Source organism: Opisthocomus hoazin, chromosome 6, assembly GCF_030867145.1.
Source record: "Opisthocomus hoazin isolate bOpiHoa1 chromosome 6, bOpiHoa1.hap1, whole genome shotgun sequence".
NCBI lineage: Eukaryota > Metazoa > Chordata > Aves > Opisthocomiformes > Opisthocomidae > Opisthocomus > Opisthocomus hoazin.
In genome coordinates this window covers 75,517,392-75,538,318 of record NC_134419.1, presented here as the reverse complement: position 1 = coordinate 75,538,318, position 20,927 = coordinate 75,517,392, and the positions used below count along the sequence as shown (strand labels likewise).

The 20,927-nt window shown below is 43.0% G+C and overlaps 1 protein-coding gene across 1 annotated transcript; it reads right to left on the bottom strand.

The window, feature by feature from the left end:
• Nucleotides 1-12,007: 12,007 nt before the first annotated feature.
• On the bottom strand, nucleotides 12,008-16,580 carry LOC142361713 (scavenger receptor cysteine-rich domain-containing protein DMBT1-like). The gene is made up of 6 exons (XM_075424130.1): nucleotides 16,433-16,580; nucleotides 14,882-15,032; nucleotides 14,341-14,552; nucleotides 13,903-14,075; nucleotides 12,841-13,229; nucleotides 12,008-12,293 (listed from the first exon to the last, which is right to left on the bottom strand). Exons 1-6 carry the CDS (start codon nucleotides 16,578-16,580, stop codon nucleotides 12,008-12,010), a joined length of 1,359 nt encoding a protein of 452 aa, XP_075280245.1.
• Nucleotides 16,581-20,927: the final 4,347 nt, after the last annotated feature.

Genomic DNA, 20,927 nt, shown 5'->3' with positions numbered 1-20,927 from the left:
CAAACTGGAGGACAATGGTAAATACAACTGATTGTATTCATATGTTAATAAAGAAATGTAAGCCTGAACATTGCTATTCACAGCTCTACTGTTCCTGACTTCCTGGCAAGAGTGAAAACAATATCATGTGCTCAGTGGAGCGATCACACACTGTGATTGGGAAGCAGCTACGGGGTCATAATCCTGCTTCTAAATTCTTGAAAAATAAGAGCTTTGTACAGGCCAAAGAGCATAGGCAGCTGGAAAACAACTTTGCAGAAAGGGACCTGGGAGTCCTAGTGAATGAAATGACCATGAGCCAGCACTGTGCCCTTGCAGCAAAGATGGCCAGTGACATCCTGGTGCTGCATTCAGAGGAGCATTGCCAGCAGGCCAAGGGAGGTGATCCTCCCCCTCTACTCAGCACTGGCAAGACACACCTGGGGTGTAGGCTCCATTTCTGAGCTCCCCAGTACAAGAGAGACATGGACATACGGGAACAAGTCTAGCAAAGGGCCACTAAGATGATTAAGGGGTGAGCATCTTTTATACAGAGAGAGGCCCAGAGAAAAGAAGGGCCAGGGGGATCTCATCAATGTGTACAAATACCTGATTGGATGGAGTGAAGACTCTTCTCAGTGGTGCCTGCTGGCAGGATGAGAAGCAAAGGACATGAACTGAAGTACAGTAAATTCCATTTAAACATAAGAAAAAACAATTTCACTATGAGGGTGGTCAAACAGTGGAATATGTTGCCCAGCAAGGCTATAGATACCTCCATTATTCAAGATATTCAAACCCAGCTGGGCACAGTCCTGAGCAGCCTGCTTTCCCTGGTTCTGCTGTGAGCAAGGGGATGGACTAGAAGATCTCCAGATCATCCAGGCTTAGCTGGTGTGTGACACCATTAATAGGAAATTTATGGATAACTTCAAGGAGATTCAAGAACAGAGGAGGGCTAAATGCACTGTGGTTAAATTTATCCTCAACAATTAAATCTGCTAGCATGCTTCTTTAACATAAACTTGTCTGTCAGATTTTGTGCCAGGCCTCACCAGTTTCAGCTTTCTGGTGTATTTCTGATCTTTCCAGTAAGTGTTTGTCAACTTATATAAGGATCTATGTCCTCAGGTTTGATAATAGGCACTTTTGATTTGCAGCTGCTAAAAAGCCAATGTCCTCTGTACAAAATACGCCTTAGATTACCTCACCTTTCTATTGCACACACCAACATCACAGCAGCAGGAAGTTCACTGCAAGATAAAGTACCACAAAAAATGTAAATAACCTGATGTATGAGGCTGCACTGCTGATAGCTTATCAGCAATCTGTTGCTGTCCTCACATCAGTAGGAAACTACTGCCCTGGCTCTTGGCCATGTATCACTGAGACAGAATACGTGGGATTGAATTAGTCTTACCACAATACAAGAGATGTCAGGTGTATGAAACCTAGAGAAATTTGCCTAAGAAAATCAGCCTCAGTTAACTCATGGTGTCTTCTATCAGAGGTCAGCTGCTCACTGGAACAAGCGTTCACTAAATTATACTGTTAGATTAGGGAAACAAATGTCATCTCTTCTGTGAAATGTCAAGAAAAAATGCAGGTCCAAACTACCAAAAATTGACTTTTCAAACACAGTTGTGATTTTTAGTGGTGCTTAGAGCCGTTACAGATTATAGAAAGCTCTACCGTCTCCCTTGATCAATCATTTTTTTTCACTTTGAGAAAGAAGAAAGTAAAAGATTTTACTTACTATAACACTCCAAGTTCTAGATCCATGAGCTGGTTTTCTACCATGTGTTTCTTGCAGGAGGGAGCTCCTTTGTGTCTGCCCAGGAATGCTCTGCATGACTTAAGTATTTAGATATGTTCCCATTCATCTCTTGTTATACACAGATGGGTAGTACCTCATCAGCAGAGCACCCAATATTTCTCAGACTTTTACTCTTAGCCTGCTTTACTTTGTCCCTACAACAGGAGAAAAGTTCAGTTGTAATTTAAAAAAAAAGTGGCAAAAATAAATATCAGAAATCTTACGAAGAGCTATATACAGGTGGAATAAATCTGTACACCACCCATAGATAAGTCGAACACTTGGACAGTGTCCTGGCTGGGTAGCCTCTCATGTCCAGCAAACGATCTGGAAAAGCTAAAGAAATTTCTAATAGAGAGTTTTCTGCAACATCCCATTGCTCAAATGCTGTTCTGCATTTCAAGCTGATTCTTTCTCTCTGTAGCAGAGAAGTCAATAGCCAAGTTTTAGCTTGTATGTCACCTCACTGTCACCTCTGGTTGTCAGCACATTTGCATTTGAAATCTGGGTGCAGCTGTATTGGATAGAGTAGATTGATTTTTCTTTCCTTGTTCAGACTTAATCAAGCAGAACTATAGAGACTGTATACAGCCTTTTGATGGTTTTCTTGAGGCTGGGCATTTCAGACATCTATAGTATTCTGCGTGCCTATATGGCAGCTGCTGTTCAGCAAGCTGGCTGGCTGCCCCTGCCTGGTATGTAGAATTGAATATATGCCCTTAATCCTTTTTGTAGAGTTGTTTACACTTCTTATTAAATACTATACATACCAAAAGATGAACAGATATTCTGCTAAATTCAGAAGCACCGTTCTACAAACATTTTAAGTGATGCATTACCAACTCTGGTGGCAGACCACATCGTTTGATTTGGTCATACCTAAAACAACAACCCCTTCTTGCCTGTTTTACTGTCCCTAACAATTACCTGCTTATTTTAATAGTCACCCATTTCATGCCATTTTCACCTCTTTTACAGTTTTACTGCATTTGCCTTCTTATTGCTCACTCCCCTGTTTGATTTAAATTCTTCTGTAGATCTCTGGTCTTCTACTCTCTGATTTCTGTGCACTGGTCTGCTTGCACCTTCCCCATTGGGCCTGGCAAAAGCAGGATAAAGCATGGAAGAGGTGGCTGGCAACATCTAGCTAATGGCTGAGCAGAATTTCACAGTGCTCATAGTTAATTGCTAACACATAATTCATGCATTTTTGGACACTCATGTTTTGTGAGCTTCCCTGCACTATCTGCCAGTTTCAAGGAACTTCCTACATTTGCAGACCCTGGACAGCCAGGGTCCAACAGAGATGATCCGGGAACAAGGAGCACAGCTGCTTTCCAGAGATAATCCTGGGATGTGGGATGTACGAGTAGTCTTCAGGGATGCAAGCCAACCTGCAAGCCACTCTCTCATTGTATGACCAGACCTGCACTCCTCTCGTGACATGATGCATGGGCATTTTGGTAGTGTAGTGAATAAAGATCCTCAATGGTCAAAAGAACCAGCATTTGAAGGGTCTTTGGAAAAGAACGTGAGCACTACCTTGGTGAATCCTTCTTATGGGACATATCTGCTCCTGTCTTACACTACCCTGCAGCCGCATTCTTTCCCACTGCTTTGTATCTGATCCTCAAGCCTGGCTTTTGCCTTCCAGCCTCTTATTAAACTCATCTATTCAAACCATCCGTAGTTCTTTCAAGCATTTTTAGCTGAGTGATTTTTCATCTTTAAGTAATTCCAGTTTCCTTTCTAAGCTTTGTTGAGACAAAATATACCAGACATGGGGGAGCCTGTGGCAGCTGGCTACTGAAAGAGGAGCGAATCAAGACAACTTGCCTCCAAGACTTCCAACTCTCTTCAGCATTATAGTCTGCTCACCTTCTCTCCCTGACTTTGCCTTCACACCAGGAGAAAGACCAGCAAGAAAGAAAGATGCTGCTGGTTGCCAAAGGGAATTGCTCAAGGAAAGTCGTTGCTTCGTGTGCAAAAAGACCTAGATGCCTGAAAAGCCACATGCTCTCAAAACAGAGCGAGTCCATCAGAGGTGTCGTACCACAGGTGTGTGCTAGGTCATTTACGTATAAGCCCAAGATAAGTATATAGGGAAGTAATACACATTTCTTTCTGTGTGAAAGATGATTTCAATATAAGACACAAAAAAGAGATCAGTCATTTAGCAGTTTCATGGTGATTGCTTCCCAGCACCGATCCGTTTATAATCTGTTGCTCAACTTTTAGGCCACTTTACAGCTGCTACAAACTAATAAACAGCAAAGTCCTCCTACAGAAAGTTAAAAGTGACCTCTATATACCATTTTGTCTAAATGTTTTTAACCATTCCAGCTTCTTTGAAGAGTGTTTTTCCGTGTCTGATTTTAGCTAGCCTCCATATTTTTCTATTTGTTCTCACAACCTGACAACAATAGTGTATTTCTGAAGCCTTTAAATGATGCTGTGAACTTTGAAAATGTATTCAAAATTAATTCTCTCACCACAATATGTGGTGAGAGTCCTTTTTCAAGGACTTTCTGTTCATCCTGTATACCTGCCAGAACTTGTCATCATCCAAAAAACTATCTCAAAGAAGTTTTTCCTTTCATTAAACATAGAAATGCAATGAAAAAGCTGAATTTAGCTACTTAAAAATTAAACCATTTTATTTACTTGGAATGTTATTGCATAAAAAAAGTAAGTGTCACGAAATTTGTGATCTATATGGTGTTTAAGGCAATTCAAAAGCTAATAGATTAAGAATTCTTTTTTGTGACCCAACTGTGGTACTGAATTGCAGTCCCATGTCTCATCACATTTGTATTTCAAGTGTATGTATGCTCAGAGAAACACCTGTGGTTCTAAGGGAGTGAAAAAACACATTAAAGTTACATAATGCCCTTAATCTTAAAGAAGCCAACAGAACTAAAGGTCTTGATGCCCAAAAGTATAAGTCTACAGTGATAGTGAGTGCTGGTTCTGATGATTTCCCTACTCAGCCCAGCTCATGCAAGGTCTTCCTTGAATGTTCCGAACTGGTAGCCTGGAAAGCAGATGACTACACTGTGCTGCTCAGTGCTGTATCCCTAAGGAATTTTATCTTCTTTGGGAGGTTAAAAGGAGAAGAAACAAAGAACCAGGAAAGTCAGGATTACTGCTTTTAGATTTTCTCTGCTCAAGGCCCCAAGCATTTATACATTTCAAGCAAGCTCTGGAAGGAGAACTGGGGAGCCTCGTGTCCTTGCACATGATGAACTTTGGCAGGGCCACCAGTTTTTTGCCAGGGCCACAAACCCTACCATTCCTTTAGACAGAGTTGTATAAGAAAATTGCACAAACATACCAAGTGAACTATATTATCATGGATAATGCGAAGTTCCATAAAGAAATTTGCCCCCTGCTCTAAAGCCCAGCCAAAATGCAAACTCCTTGCCAACACTTCTCTTCTTACAAACTCCATGCAATTCGTGTTTTTGGTAAGTGTTGACCAAAAGGTGCTACTGAGGAGGCTGTTTATGGCTACTGCTAATCCAGACACAAATTCCTTGTATTTATGTCACTGAAGCAGCAATAATGCTGCCTGCTACGAAAAAGTGATTTATAGAGCCTTATCCTAATAGAATAATGACTAACTAAACTTCCTACAGCTCTGTTCTCTATGCCATCTTTTCATAATTGAATTTCTTACCAACAGCATCCATCTTTTCCAAAAGAGAACTTGTACATTTCCTGACCTTGTAATACAACAGTGGAGGGTTAGGGAGACCACTTGCATGGGTCAGACATTGTCATTCACACTTCAGAAAAGACATTTAAACCTGGAATAATGCTGATTATGTGACTGGTGTGGAGTGTAGGAAGTCTTACAAATTTAAAAATGAATTTTAAAAAATTAAGATTTATAAATACATTCCACAATAAATCACTTATTGAACTTTACCCATGTGGAAGAATTGGCTTTGTTCAAATCTGTTACAAGAAATAGACCTGAAACTAAAAGACAGCTTAACCCAAAGCACATGTTCAAATCTGGATCCTTGAAGTGTCAGTCATCAATAAAGACAAATACTATGGCTTGTCACATAATTCTCAGTAAAAAAGTTAGATCCTTTCAGATCTTTGATTAGTGCAAGGAAGAAATGTAATGAAAAGCATTAAGAAGCGTGAAGAAATAGGATAGATGCAAACATCAATATAGTTCTACTTTAAATGACAAATCAAGGTTGTGTGCCAAAATAGTATGTTTGCCTGAATGTATGGGCCTCTTTCCTGTGGCTTTTTGACTTAAGTATGTGTATTTTTAATAGTTAAAATCTGCACAAATAAAACAATTTTCAATTAAAAAAAGAATTTCTTCGTATCTCCAATCTAATACCTGGTCCAGCATGACATAATTTTCTGAGCTGTATGTTTTATTTTCCCTGAATTACAAATGTAGCAAGGTAGCATGCACAGTGCAGTAAGTACCATTTCTTTTTTTCTTCCTTATTTTTTCTACTTAACTGGGTAAATAATTTCTGCCAGTATGCTTTTTATAACAGGAGGGGTGCCCTGCACATGATAATCTGTGAGGTAGCAGGAGCATAGTGTTTACTAAATGGATGGGCAATGACATATATAAGTACACCTCACCTGTTCCTCTCCCTACCTGTCATTACTAGGCATTATATAACAAGAAAATATGTCCGTGAATTTTGCCACACTAGATGAAGTCAATTTTACTTGTGTATTGCTGTGTTAGATATTGCACTACGTATTGACATTTAACTGAGAGCCAAGATAGATCATTAAAATCAAATGTTAGAATGAGCAACAAAAAGCTCCAAAGTTTTTTTTCAACAGTTTTAAAACTATTTTGCTAAGCTATGCACATAATGTTTCTACTATGATTAGTCTCCCGATATCTTTGGAAACTATCAAGGTAGTTAAAAGTTTGCCTTAACCCGTGCAAGATCAGACCTCCGATGCACTTCTTGAAATCGGTTAAGATAATTGTCAAAATCCTTACTGCCCATCTGATACCCTCAATTTATAAATTTCACAACCAGGGTGTATACCAATGGCAACATACCTCCAGCTGCCCGTTGGAAAACTCCCAAGAGTTTTTGGGAGTGTAGTGAATAAAGAAGACTATGCTCTACCTTTCTACAGAGCCTGGCACAAGTGGGACGCGACCACGCCAATGCCAAGCAGTAGGTTTTGTTCTTTGGTATGAAGAGAAAACACAGGAATGTTCTTGGGTTGTCTGAGCAAGCAATGAGGTCTCTAGGCTGTGCTTGCCATTACATAAATAACAGCCAAGTGTTAGTATACAGAAGAAAGCCTAGAGCTTGGCCATAGCATAATGCGTGGCCAGGCCCTAGCCATATTAACTGATGGCGCAAGGACTCGCAGCCTGCTGAGAAGGCTTGGCAAGGCTTAGCTGCCTGACCCAGTCACTTCAAACCAGCAAACATATCCTTGTTAGATAAGAGGAGTTTCTCATTGATCTATTTGTCTGAAAAAAAAAAAACACAGAAGGAAAAAAAGGGGGAAGGGTGGTGACCACACCTTAAGATGAAGCAATGTAAAATGTCTTCTTACAGCTTTCACTGACACTCAGTTTTATTAGATTGATTGTAAGCCTAACAAATATGGTCCAGGAACAGTATGGATCTACAGAAATATTTAAAAATACTTAAGAAGATTCTGCATTGTGTTTGCAAGTGTCGTGGTTTAACCCCAGCCAGCAACCAAGCACCACACAGCCACCTGCTCACTCCCTCCATGGTGAAAAGCGGAAGAGTAAAAGTGAGAAAACTCGTGGGTTGAGATAAAGACAGTTTCACAGGTAAAGCAAAAGCCATGCATGCAAGCAAAGCATAACGAGGAATTCATTCACCAATTCCCATTGGCAGGCAGGTGCTCAGCCATCTCCAGGAGAGCAGGGCTCTGTCATCTGCAATAATTAGCTGGGAAGATAAATGACCGAACTCCAAACATCCCCCTTTCTTTCTCCTTCCCCCAGCTTTATAAGCTGAGCAAGGCATGTTATGGTGTGGGACATCCCTTGGTCAGCTGGGGTCAGCTGGTGGGGTGGGCTGAGGAGCAGAAAGGGCCTCGGTGCTGTGCGAGCGCTGCTCAGCAGTAACGACAAAATCCCAGTGTTACCAGCACTGCTTCCAGCACTGAGCCAAACACAGCCCCACACCAGCTACTGGGAAGAAAATTCACTCTACCTCAGCCAAAGCCAGCACAGCAAGTCATCCATTATAAGAATCTCCCATATCTCATCCCTTGTATCACCCATATTTTTTTCCTGAGGATTTCAGTGTGCTGCAGTTGCCTTTGGCTTTGGCGTTCCCTGGTTCACGTGAATACAATAATACAATGAAGTCACTCTGTCTTGTCGTAAGGATGCATGAGTCATCCCTTCAAAAAGAAAAAGACAATAGCCTTTGACTTTTCCATTGTGCCCTTTGTAGCTGCCACCCCACAGTGCAAAAAGATTGGTATGGTTTTGAACCAAGTACTCGAGCTAAGAATAGTACTAATACATGCTTTTACTGAACTGACAGAAAACCTTGAGAGAGAAATCAATACTAACACAAGCCTTAGAGTTAGCAGAACACTTACAGAAAGAATGATTAAAAGAAGAAATTTTAAGAGTAGAGGTTAGTTATAAACAATCATTATTTGTATTTACTAATAGCACTTCAAAGACTACACCGGTGGACCTAAAATTTGAGATTTGATATATAGATGAAGGAGACTTACCGTACATGACCAAGGAGTGGTGGGGAAACTTCAGACCTTAGTGCAAGTATGACAGCGTAAATAACACTACAAAGTTGGTCAGATCTTTTCTATTCATTCACCAGTATTTAATAGAGGGGGAAACTGTGGAGCCATTTGGGGATTTGCTGCAATTATGTAGGTTGTAGATTCATAGTAACAGAAATTTATTGTAGCCCTTCAGCTACTCCACATGCTTTAGTCTTAAACATTAAGTACTTGTGAATCATTAAACTGTCACTCAGTTCAATCCTCAATCTATGCTATCTTTCAGCACTCTTCTTCTTCAGCAACCTTCCACAGAAAAATTTCCCCTGGCTGTACAGTTACATTATCACAGTGGTGAGTGGAAATGCACTGAAGTCTGATCTAGGTTTTTTCCCTTGAGAAGTTTGGAACACGTTGCAGAGCAGGACCCCGTAACAATAGCTTCGTTTGCCCATTTACAGCTCCAGCAACACCTAAGCAGGCTGGCCTCGCTTTCTCCAGTATCCTAAGCTTTTAAATACTGCAATAAAGGTACATAAGGTCTGTTGACTCAGGTGGGGCTGCCCTGAAAGCAGCCACTGAAGTCCCTTTCTACCTGCCTTGGCCACAATCCAGCACTAAGGATGAAAACGCACTTTCCAGAGACACGAAAGCAAAGCTGCTTTGCAACGAGGGCTCCGATGAGGTGTGCTCTGTTGCCAACAGCGTCGTGCTCTGCCTCTGCTCTGCGTTGTCACCAGAGGTGCAGCAGGAGAGCAGCCTGGCTCATGCAGGCAGCCACAGGCAGGGCACAAGGAAGCAAAGCACTTCTCCAAGCCACCAACTGCTTCAAAGAGCTTTCCAGAAGCTTCCCAATGATGGCCTGGCAGATGAGGGTCTCCTGGTATCTCAGTCTAGCATCTACCATCCACAATACATATTGCTGTTTGGGAAAACAGGAGGAGGGGCGCGATGACCCCAGTGATGACCAGATGTTGTGTGCACTGGTTACTTGACAGGGCCACTTGGGCTCGGTCACCTCTGCAACCCCTGTGGCACAGACCCAGCAGAGCCAAGCCATGCCCTGAGGAGGAATCACGGATGCTGCAGCCTGGCGCAGGAGGGTTACAGCCAGGCATTCTTGGAGGGACAGCCCTTCTGCCATCCTCCAGCTGCCAAGGTTTTTTGTGCTGCAAAGCACCCCAGGAAGGCACTATTAACTCCAATGATGTTCACTTGCTGTTGCTGCTAGTTGTCTTTTTTTCCCTGAAGAAATGCAAGCAGATAAATTGGCACCTTTGCCTGATATGAAGCAGAGCTATGGTACATTAAAAAGTTATGCTGGCTTCATTTGACCTTATTCATTGGCAAAAACCCACAAAGTACCCCTCCAAACCAGACGAGGGACTTCTAAGTTGTTTTCCGGAACTGTTTTTGGCTGACAGTAAAGGAGTAGGTTAGGATGTAGCAGGAATTATACCATCATGGTAGCAGTACAATAAGGTATTTATGAGTTTTACAAAGGTGCCTGCCTTAGGCAGTAAGTCATAGACATAAGCTTTTGTGCAGGGCTGATCTCACAGCAGATCTGGACTTCAAATAAGATCTTCCTGGATTTATCCAGACCCCAAGTACATGATGTTCATGTTCTTGCAGAAGAGCCCCATATACGGCCAACAAGTTGCTTGGAAAAATTTCTTTATTACAGATGATGCTCTTCAAGACAGCAAAACTTTGAGTTCAAATGCAGAGGCACTTTCAGAAATCAAGACAAATATCGCACATTGTCTTCCTGATTTTGTAATTACATAATTTATATTGGAAATCAGCCACAATTGAAAATAGATCAAATAGCTCATTTTCTCAGCAAGAAGGACCTCCCTAAAGAATTAGTCACAAAATATTCAGACATGAAGTATGAGGATCCATGTGCGATTGGAAGAATCATTTTTCTCTTTCAGTCGTGCAAGATTGTCTAGGTATTTTTAGATGCATAAAACCTTCTCCATCTGAAACATTTCATTATGCCATGCCATTTTTATGCAAAATTGAATCTCCATCTTAGAAAATTGAAACTGATAGAAAACAGGACTTAAAAGAAGGCTTAGCAGAGTACAACAGTAGTACTTGCATTCAAGTGTTTTGCCTGCTAGCACTGACTGCAGGGGAAAGAAGAAACACTGCAGGGCAGTTTCAACAGCGCTTGCCTTGTCTGAAGGATAAATTGAAATACATACATGGCGTTACATGGAGATTTATTGAAGTACCTTTCAGAAGTACACAGATGAGCTCCATTGCTGATGATCACACGGTGCACACCATGTGATGCACTCACCACTGCCCCATGGAAAGAAAGGACTTGAGATCTTGATTTACATCTGAGGAAGAGGGAAAAAAACCCTCCTGTTTGGCATGGAGCTGGGACTGGCCATCGGGGTTCTTCACAGCCCAGGCTGTATTTTTCACTATTTGAGTCAAGATAACCATCTTGAGAGGAGAAAGCTGATGATTCAGGTACTGTGTTAAGATTTGAGAGCCTGCTATTGCAGGTGACAACTAATTTGAGGGCTGTTACTGGGCTGCAAACTTTCCCTGGTCTTCTGGCTTTCTTCAATGCTGAGTTGTTATGTCATGCCCACCTCTTCTCATGAGGTGAGCCATCACCACAGAAAGCCTTTCATGCTTGGATTTCAGTCTTGAAATGTCAAAGAAATTACTCATTGCAAGGAAATTACTCAATCCAACAAATTAACCAACCAATATGATGAGCTGCAGGTGTTTACCAAGGCTTACGTGGTCTGGTATGGAATTGGTTTCTTTATGTTTCAAAAGAAATCCAACAAAAGTGAAAATGGCAACTAGTGGGGCCTGACAGCAGCAACAAATGGTGCAGGAGAAATATCACCTGGAGCAAGAGAATTCGTGTTCTCCTGGATGACGAAAGAGTCCAGTTCTGGGAAAGATTTTGATCCCTCATATTGTTATCTCCAAAACATAAAAAAAGAAAAAATAAAAGGCATTCTAGATCAGATTTAAAGATCAATCAATTTCCTGCACTCTGATACATCCAGGTTGAGGTTTATATTACTAGAGCTTGTTTATAGAACTTAAACTGCAACTTCAACATTTCAGTTTTACCATTAAGAAAAAAAAACAACAAATAAAAAGCTTAGATATCACAAATTTGTCTGGTAAGCTTTCAGACGTGGCAGCTACAACTGGCAGGCAGTTTGGGAACAGGGGAGCTCCACAGAGCTGCCCGTGCCCTGTCTCCTCAGACTCCCCCCAAAACTCCTGAAGTGGCATTTCTGTCCTAAGCAGATGAAGACAACAGGTGCAGAGTGGGACTAACAGGCAAGGTCAGTAAGCACATTCCTAGAGTTTATTGTAGAGCTGCTGGTAACCCATCAACAGCATAGTTTCTTTCAGAATTAAACAGAATTAGACCTTTAGAGATTCTGTCTGCTAAAGGAAACAGTTTTATTCAAAATCACTTGCATTCCCACTCCCAGAACCAGCTTCCCGAAGCTGTATTGGGCCAGCAACAATAGTCACCCTTTCTTGGCCAAAGCTTGCCTCTCTCTTGGACCGAGTAACACAGCCTTGGTAGCATCTGGAAGAATAGTCATAGGCCCTGCACACCACTAGTTCACACTGCAGGTAGACCAGTGGACTGTTATGAACAAACTGGAAGGCATTGAATTTAAACCGGACCATGTGTCCGTAGGGTGAAGAATACTTGGTATAGGTAGAATCTCGAACACACCTGAAAAGCGACAAAAAAAAAAAACTCTCATGAATACACACTGTGATCAGTCATTTACATGCAGTGTAACACATACCGTGAAAAGTGAGTATGAGTTTTACACATGATGAAAATGGTTCAGAAACCTGTAATTAGGAAAAGCACAATGCCCATCTTTGGCAGCATCGCGTTGTGTTGCCTCCCCTCAGCCTGCTGTGTGTCTAGATACCCAGCGTGTGGGTACTTTTCTGAGGGTCAATCTTCCTCACCTGAGATAAGTCATTGTTAATTCTCCGATAATTAGAATCCACAGTGAACTGGCTGTAGCCCTTTAGCCTATTTGTCATTTTAAGGTGAGGAGTGTGTGTGTTATATTTTGAGTTAATCTATTGCCCTTCCCCCAATAAACCCCAAAAGCCCATGTTCATTAATGAAGTTAGAAATTGACATTAATGTATGCTGTATTCACACTCTTCAATTAAAAAAAAATAAAAAACAATAAAAAGAAAGAAGAAATACAGGATTTCAAAGGCAGTTCCATCTGTAATTGTAATGTATATGAGCTTACCCGTTCCGGATTATATCATAGGTCACTGTCGTAAAATTGTGGGGAGTGGGAGATGCCACACATGTGTCCAAAAATAACACCAGGTTTGAATCAGAGCTGTGCAGGTAAGCTTCAAGGAACAAATTCTGGTTGATATCTACATAGTACGGTGAGTCATACACTGGCAGTGAGAAGGACGCAGAATGATAAAATGTAAGGTTTACGTCGTATCTGCCATACTGAGTTTCATTGACATCAGAATTGTCCTCCGCAATATACATTATTTGTGCCCATGTGTTCTGGAGCATTTTGCAGTTGATATGCAAGTGAAGATTTTTCTTTCTTGTGATTACAGTATCAGAAGAGGATCCTCTAATAATGTTGGAATAGATTATTGTATTGTTGTTTCCCTGTTTGGTGTAGAAAATAAAATGCAAAATGAATTCGTATAGTCAGGTTTCCTATTATACATTCTAAACTTTGCTGTATCCTTACAGCAATGTGCGCAGTAAATGCATCATTTCCCAGAAGTTCTACTGTGGAGAAGTCTGAACCTAGCAATTTCTGTCCTTCAGATAAGAATCTGTAATCTGCGTGTAATGTGCAGTGGCTACAGTGTGGACCTAGAAATCTACTCACACTACTCGCAGACATAACTAATTAAATACAACCTGTACATTTCTTCAAATACCAAATGCCTAAAGGATCTGGTCCAGTACAGTGTTTAAGCTTAAATCTGTCCTAATCTACAATTGGTCATATTTAGTAGAGGCTTTGAGACCTTTTTAACCACCACGCTCACCTTGGGACCTTGAAAATCCCCAAGCATTTGTTCCCTCCCACACTTTATTTCTTAGAAGATCACAGGCTAGAAGTGACCACTCTGGCAGCAGATGCAGGAAATATGAGTATTAATAAACCTCGGGAGAGGGAGAGAGAGCCTGTAGTCACCAGGACACTTCCAGTCCCTGCAGACACCATTATAGCTTTCAGTTTACGCTGAATTTCAAAGTGAAGTCTTCAGTTTGAATTTTTACACACTCATAATATTTGCACATTCTCTTGAAACATTTAAAGTCATACCTTTCTCACTGTGCCACAGTGAGTGTATGGTATGTCGAATATAACATACTTCGATGTAATGTTGGGTTTGCAATAGGGGTCGTTCAAGGAGAGGTTCCAAGCCGAGTAGCCTTGTGACTGAAGGTAGTCTCTGCTCACACCTGCTTGCATGTAGTCTGGCACACACAACAGGGCTAGCAGAAGGCAAAGTAAATATGTTACAAGCTCAATGAAGTGACTAAAAAAGATTATTCTTAAATAAACAACATCTTTCGCACAAGCAGCTGATATTGCAGAAGTAGTTCAGAATCCAAACCATATACTTTTATCTCTATAAAATGCTACAGATCTAATTTTAAATAACGTGAAATGAGTGACTCATTGAAGTGGTACGAGATTAACAATCAGTGAATTAGCAAATAGTTGAGAAATAGATTTTTATTTTGAACATGAACTTACTAATGCTCTGATCTGCTACAGTGGAATAATAGTCAGCCTGGAACCCTCTGTAGGTGTGCCGAGAGTTACTGTAGAATCGGACAGTCAGCAGGTTTGAGGACGATGTGTAAGTGCGATAAGAACCAGAACAAAATTTCGCAAGGAGAGGAGAAGTATAGAGCGGCCCATCGTAGACTTCCACATAGTCAGACAGGCATCTGCCGCCTTCCATCCTGGGGAGCAAACATGACTGCTTAGTTAAACGCTCCATTTTTTAAAAAATGTCTTTTCTCTTTTTTATTTTTTTATCTTGGATTAACTGTTCATAGCAAAAGAGTACATTTTAGTAATATGACTATTAAGTCTTTGGAACAGAAACTACACCTTCCAAATTCTGGTGCACAGGCACATTATTGACTAACTAAACAAAAATGAATACATTTTTCATCCAGATATACTAAAAGTTTCAAAAAAAATCCTTGAAATTAAGCAGCTGTCAGTTTAGTAAGTCCAAGATGTCGATCCCATACATGACCTTCTCAAGTAATATATTTTTACTTACTGAACATCTTTAAATGTGAGTGTAACACGATAGTTGCTCTTTGCTTCTATTTCCCAAACACAGTTGGCATTGTTCGGATAATTTCTGGGGTAAAATGGAGTCTGTAATGTCCCAGAGGGAGAGGAAAGCAAGCCGCCACAAGAATAGTCTCCTGCAGAAAAAAACATGAGAAGAAAAATATACATATACACCATTTAAGGTTGCTTTTGGAATATGTCTGTGTAGAATTTAGAGGTCTAAGATTTAGACACAGTAACTTCTACCAGCTTCATTGGCCTTTCTATTAGGCTCATATCTCATCTGAATGCAGCTTAGGAGATGCTAAGCACGTTTAACAACTTTTGTAATGCTGATCTTCCATGTCTGCACAGACATGATAGAGTATTTGCCACAGAGCTGCACAATCAGTGGGGCTGGACCTCCAGAGGTTGGTCCAGCTGTTCCTTGAAAGAGAAAAAAATCACAGTTGAGCCTTGTTCATCTCCATTAAAATTGCTAATTACCAAAGAGAAGGGAAAAAAAGATCATTATTATTTTGTTTCTGAATAAGAAAGCTGACAAATATGAAATTCATAAACATGAGGACCTTATGTCACAGCCAAAAAATTGTGTAAGATTATATATAGATCAGTTGTAGCCTAATCAAATAACAGGGGAATCCAGATCTAAGAAGTAAAATAAAGTTGTGGATTTCTAGGATACATTTCAGTACAAGTTCCAACTACTCCAAGAAAAGAGAAATGTGTAAATGGACATGACCTTTTAAATTATATTTATTATATAAATATATCTTTTATAAATATTTATGAAATAATATTTATAAATATTATAAATATTTATATTAATAAATAGTTCATATTTGTATTTGTTGTTTTATAAATATATATTTGAATTATATTTTTAATACATATTTAGAAAAAACTTTTCTGAAAAACATTTGCTTCTTTTAAGCTAAAGAAAGAACAAGATACCTGCATAGATAGATCTACAGGGGGGTTAAGATATTTTCAAGTTCTGTTTTCAGCTTCTAGCAAAAATGAAAAAAGACCTTGTCTCACTAACTGACCTAACATTAACTAAGTAAATAAATAAACTTTTTAAATATGTGCTATCTTTAAATGGTGTGCTTGACCAAACAGCTGAAGTAGGAATCAAAGGAATAATGATACTTCAGAAGCAGTTGAAAACAATGCTTCCAGAACACTTCCGGAATTCCTGCTCAGCTGCAAAGAAATAAGTGACCACACTGGTGTGGAATCACCTGCGCTGTTGTGTTGGGAGAAATAGAGGCACTGTTACAGAATCACAGAATAGTAGGGGTTGGAAGGGACCTCTGTGGGTCATCTAGTCCAACGCTCCTGCCGAAGCAGGGTCACCTACAGTAGGTAGGTGCTTTGGTAAAAAATGAGGAGGAATATACCACAAAACTATGAGCAATAACATTCCTCTCTTTGGCTACAGCCAAGACAGAGCAATTCCTCTGCACATGAGCCTTTCCATCCTAGATGCTCTGTACAGATTCTACCTAAAAATCAGGAGACACTTATTCACCGTGAGAGCAACTGACCATGGGCACAAGTAGCTCACACAAGTGATGCATTCCCTGTCCTTGGAGCGGATGAAGAGCCATCTGGACACAGTCTTGGGCGGTCAGATCTAGGTCGCTCTGCTTTAGCAGAGGAGTTGGACCAGAAGACATCCAGTAAGAATTTTGGGCCGCCAGCTGGGAAGCAGCTGTCTAGAAAAGGCCCTGGGGGTCTTGTGGACACCACATTGAACATGAGCCAGCAGCGGCTTAGCAGGGGACTTGGACTAGATGACCTGCAGAGGTCCCTTCCAACCTCAGCCACCCTATGATTCTGTGATCCTGAGCAGGGCTAGGAACTCATCAGACCATTCAGCCCCTCCACACCTACCTGCGGTCCATGAGTCAGTCAGCGTCGCGCTGGAGGTAGCTGGCGCTGCAGGGAGAGAGCAACAGGTGAGCGAGCAGCGCTTCCCAAAGATGAAAAGCCCAATGGGAGTGATGCCTCACCAAAGGCAACCCCAGGACACATCAACCTGAGACCCACAGTGACACTGTAACCTGGCAGGACTGAGTGAGATCAAACTCAGGCACTCTGTGACTCTGTGATGCTGAGATGGGCCAGGACATAACCAGGAAACTCAACCTCTCTTCCCAAGAAGAAATAGGATGGTAAAAATATACAGCTATCACTAGCATATGAAGTAAAAATTTCATAAATTATACTTACAAGTAGTGATCTCAGGTGATGTTGAGGGAACTGTACTCGTTTCCCCTACAGAAGGTAAAAACTTACATGAAGCCGTACGGGGAGGTCAACAAGGGAAAGAGAGTTTGAAACTGCCCCAAACGCCTTTCCAACCTCTCGCAATTTGTGGCTGGTGAACTTCAGATCCAGGAGGTTTCTTTCTGTTTTAGTTGACCTCAGCACTTTTTTCCTCCATTAAGCATCATAGAAGCACAGAATGGTCAGGGTTGGAAGGGACCTTAAAGATCATTTCATTCCAACCCCACTGCCATGAGCAGACACATCTTCCACCAGATCAGGGTGCTCAGAGCTCCATCCAGCCTGGCCTTGAACACTGCCAGGGAGGGGGCAGCCACAGCTTCTCTGGGCAACCAGTGCCACTGTTTCACCACCCTCAGGGTGAAGAATTTCTTCCCAATATCTAATCTAAATCTGCCCTCTTTTACTTTAGACCCGTTCCCTCGCGTCCTATCACTATGCGCCCTTATGTAAAGACCCTCTCTATCGTTCCTGTAGGCCTCTTCAGGTACTGGCAGGCTGCTCTAAGATCACCCCGGAGCCTTCTCTTCTCCAGGCTGAACAGCCCCAAATCCTCAGCCTGTCCTTGTAGGAGAGGTACTGCAGCCCTCTAATAATCTTCGTGGCCCTCCTCTGGACCTGCTCCAACACATCCACCAAATCTTTTTGGGAACCCAACCAAACCTGCAGCTGGCCCAGAGAGTGCCCTGGAAGTGGGAAGAGTGTGTCCTGCTGCCCTCGAGAGGGACCTCGACAGGCTGGAGAAACGGGCCACACCAGGAACCTCACACAGTTCAACAAGGACAAGTGCCAAATGCTGCTCCTGAGTCAGAAGAACCCCAAGCACCAGTAAGCGTTGCAGGCCGCCAGCTGGGAAGCAGCTGTCCAGAAAAGGCCCTGGGGGTCCTGTGGACACCACGCTGAAGATGAGCCAGCAGCGGCTCAGCAGGGGGCTTGGACCAGATGACCTCCAGAGGTCCCTTCCAACCTCAGCCACCTTGTGATTCTGTGATCCTGAGCAGGGCCAGGACATAACCAGAAATCTCAACAGCTCTTCCCAAGAATGAATGAGACAGTAAAAATATAAAGCTATCACTAGCATATGAAGTAATAAACTCACAAATTATACTTACGTGAAGTGGTCTCAGGTGTTGTTGTGGCAACCGTACTTGTTGCTTCCAGAGAAGGGAAAAAAACATACATGATTCCATATGGGGAGGTCAACACGGGACAGAGACTTTGAAACTCCCCCAAACACCTTTCCAGCCTCAAGGAACTTTTAGCGGGCGAACATTAGATCCAGGAGGTTTCTTTCTCTTTTAGTTGACCTCAGCACTTCTTTCCTCCGTTAAGCACAAAACCTCTTTGGGAACCCACCCATGCTTGCATCTGGCCCAGAGAGTGCCAGGTGCTCTGCAAGTGGGAAGAGTCTCCCTCTGTTTGCTTTGAAGATGGTTTCTGCTGTTTTCACCTCATCTGATCAGAAGCTGATGGCTCTGCTTCTTGCCTGACAGTAGGCTGTGAACAGCTGTCTCCTCCTCCCTCCCTCCATACCAAGAACAGCAAAGCTACCCCAAAATCTTCACAGAAATAAAGATGACAGAAAAGTGTCTGGGGAGCTGGTCAGAGCAAGGCTAGTGAGGAAGGGAGGCTGCAGATCCCAGGCTCTTCCTTCCTTTTGCACAGCTACAGACAAGAACAGGGTCTCCAAAAGCTACCTGTGACAGCTTTGGCTCCCATACCCACCACGTTTGTGCTACTCTCCTTCCTCTTCCCTTCCCAACAGCACGCATTTCATCCCTAGCTCACTGCTGAGCCCAGCAGGTGGCATAAAGTCTTTGCCAGAGAAGAGTTCTCCCTACTAAGGCTCCTGCACAGGACACTTGATGGAAGGCCCTCCAGCTGGCATCAACAGATCCAAGGTATCCCCAGGGACAGGTGCTCTCCTTCCAGTGGTTCATCTAACCCAGGGAGTCACCTCTCCCCAAAAGGGCTCCCAGGACTCGGACCCTCAACACCAACAGGCACCACGTGCACGGACGCGTGGCAGGTCCTTGGGTGGCTGCGCCTCAGAGCCTTCCCCCTCCAACCCACAAGCCCACAGGCCGACTCACTTTCTGCGTGTGCCACAGCTCCCATCAGCAGCACCTCACGTGTTTGTGGAGGAACGCTTTTGTACATCATCAGGATGATGGGACAGAGCGCACCCTCCCTAATCTGATGATAACACCACGCTTGCAGGAGAGGCTGATTCCCCCCACTGTGTCCTGCTGCCCTCGAGATGGACCTCGACAGGCTGGAGAAACGGGCCACACCAGGAACCTCACACAGTTCAACAAGGACAAGTGCCAAATGCTGCTCCTGAGTCAGAAGAACCCCAAGCACCAGTAAGCGTTGCAGGCCGCCAGCTGGGAAGCAGCTGTCCAGAAAAGGCCCTGGGGGTCCTGTGGACACCACGCTGAACATGAGCCAGCAGTGGCTCAGCAGGGGGCTTGGACCAGATGACCTGCAGAGGTCCCTTCCAACCTCAGCCACCTTGTGATTCTGTGATCCTGAGCAGGGCCAGGACATAACCAGAAATCTCAACAGCTCTTCCCAAGAATGAATGAGACAGTAAAAATATAAAGCTATCACTAGCATATGAAGTAATAAGCTCACAAATTATACTTACGTGAAGTGGTCTCAGGTGTTGTTGTGCTAACCGTACTTGTTGCTTCTAGAGAAGGGAAAAACATACATGATTCCATATGGGGAGGTCAACACGGGACAGAGACTTTGAAACTCCCCCAAACACCTTTCCAGCCTCAAGCAACTTGTAGCGGGCGAATTTTAGATCCAGGAGGTTTCTTTCTCTTTTAGTTGACCTCAGCACTTCTTTCCTTCGTTAAGCACCAAATCTCTTTGGGAACCCACCCACCCCTGTAGCTGGCCCAGAGAGTGCCAGGTGCTCTGCAAGTGGGAAGAGTCTCCCTCTGTTTGCTTTGAAGAAGGTTTCTGCTAGTTTCACCTCATCTGATCAGAAGCTGATGGCTCTGCTTCTTGTCTGACAGTAGGCTGTGAACAGCTGTCTCCTCCTCCCTCTCTCCATACCAAGAACAGCAAAGCTACCCCAAAATCTTCACAGAAACGAAGATGACAGAAAAGTGTCTGGGGAGCTGGTCAGAGCAAGGCCAGTGAGGAAGGGAGGCTGCAGATCCCAGGCTCTTCCTTCCTTTTGCACAGCTGCAGCCAAGAAGGGGTCTCCAAAAGCTACCTGTGACAGCTTTGGCTCCCATACCCACCACATTTGTGCTACTCTCCTTCCCCTTCCCTTCCAACAGCATGCATTTCATCCCTAGCTCCCTGCTGAGCCCAGCAGGTGGCATAAAGTCTTTGCCAGAGAAGAGTTCTCCCTGCTAAGGCTCCTGCACAGGACGCTTGATGAAAAGCACTCCAAGTGGCACCAACAGATCCAAGGTGTCCCCAGGGACAGGTGTTCTCCTTCCTAATGGTTCATCTAACCCAGGGAGTCAGTTCTCCCCAAAAGGGCTCCCAGGACTCGGACCCTCAACACCCGAAGGCAGCACGTGCACGGACACGTGGCAGGTCCCTGAGTGGCTGCACCTCAAAGCCTTCCCCCTCCACCCCATCAGCCCACAGCCCGGCTAACTTTCGGTGTGTGACACAGCTCCCATCAGCAGCACCTTGCATGTTAGTGGAGGAACGCCTTTGGACACCATTGGGATGACGGGACAGAGTGGACCCTCCCTAATCTA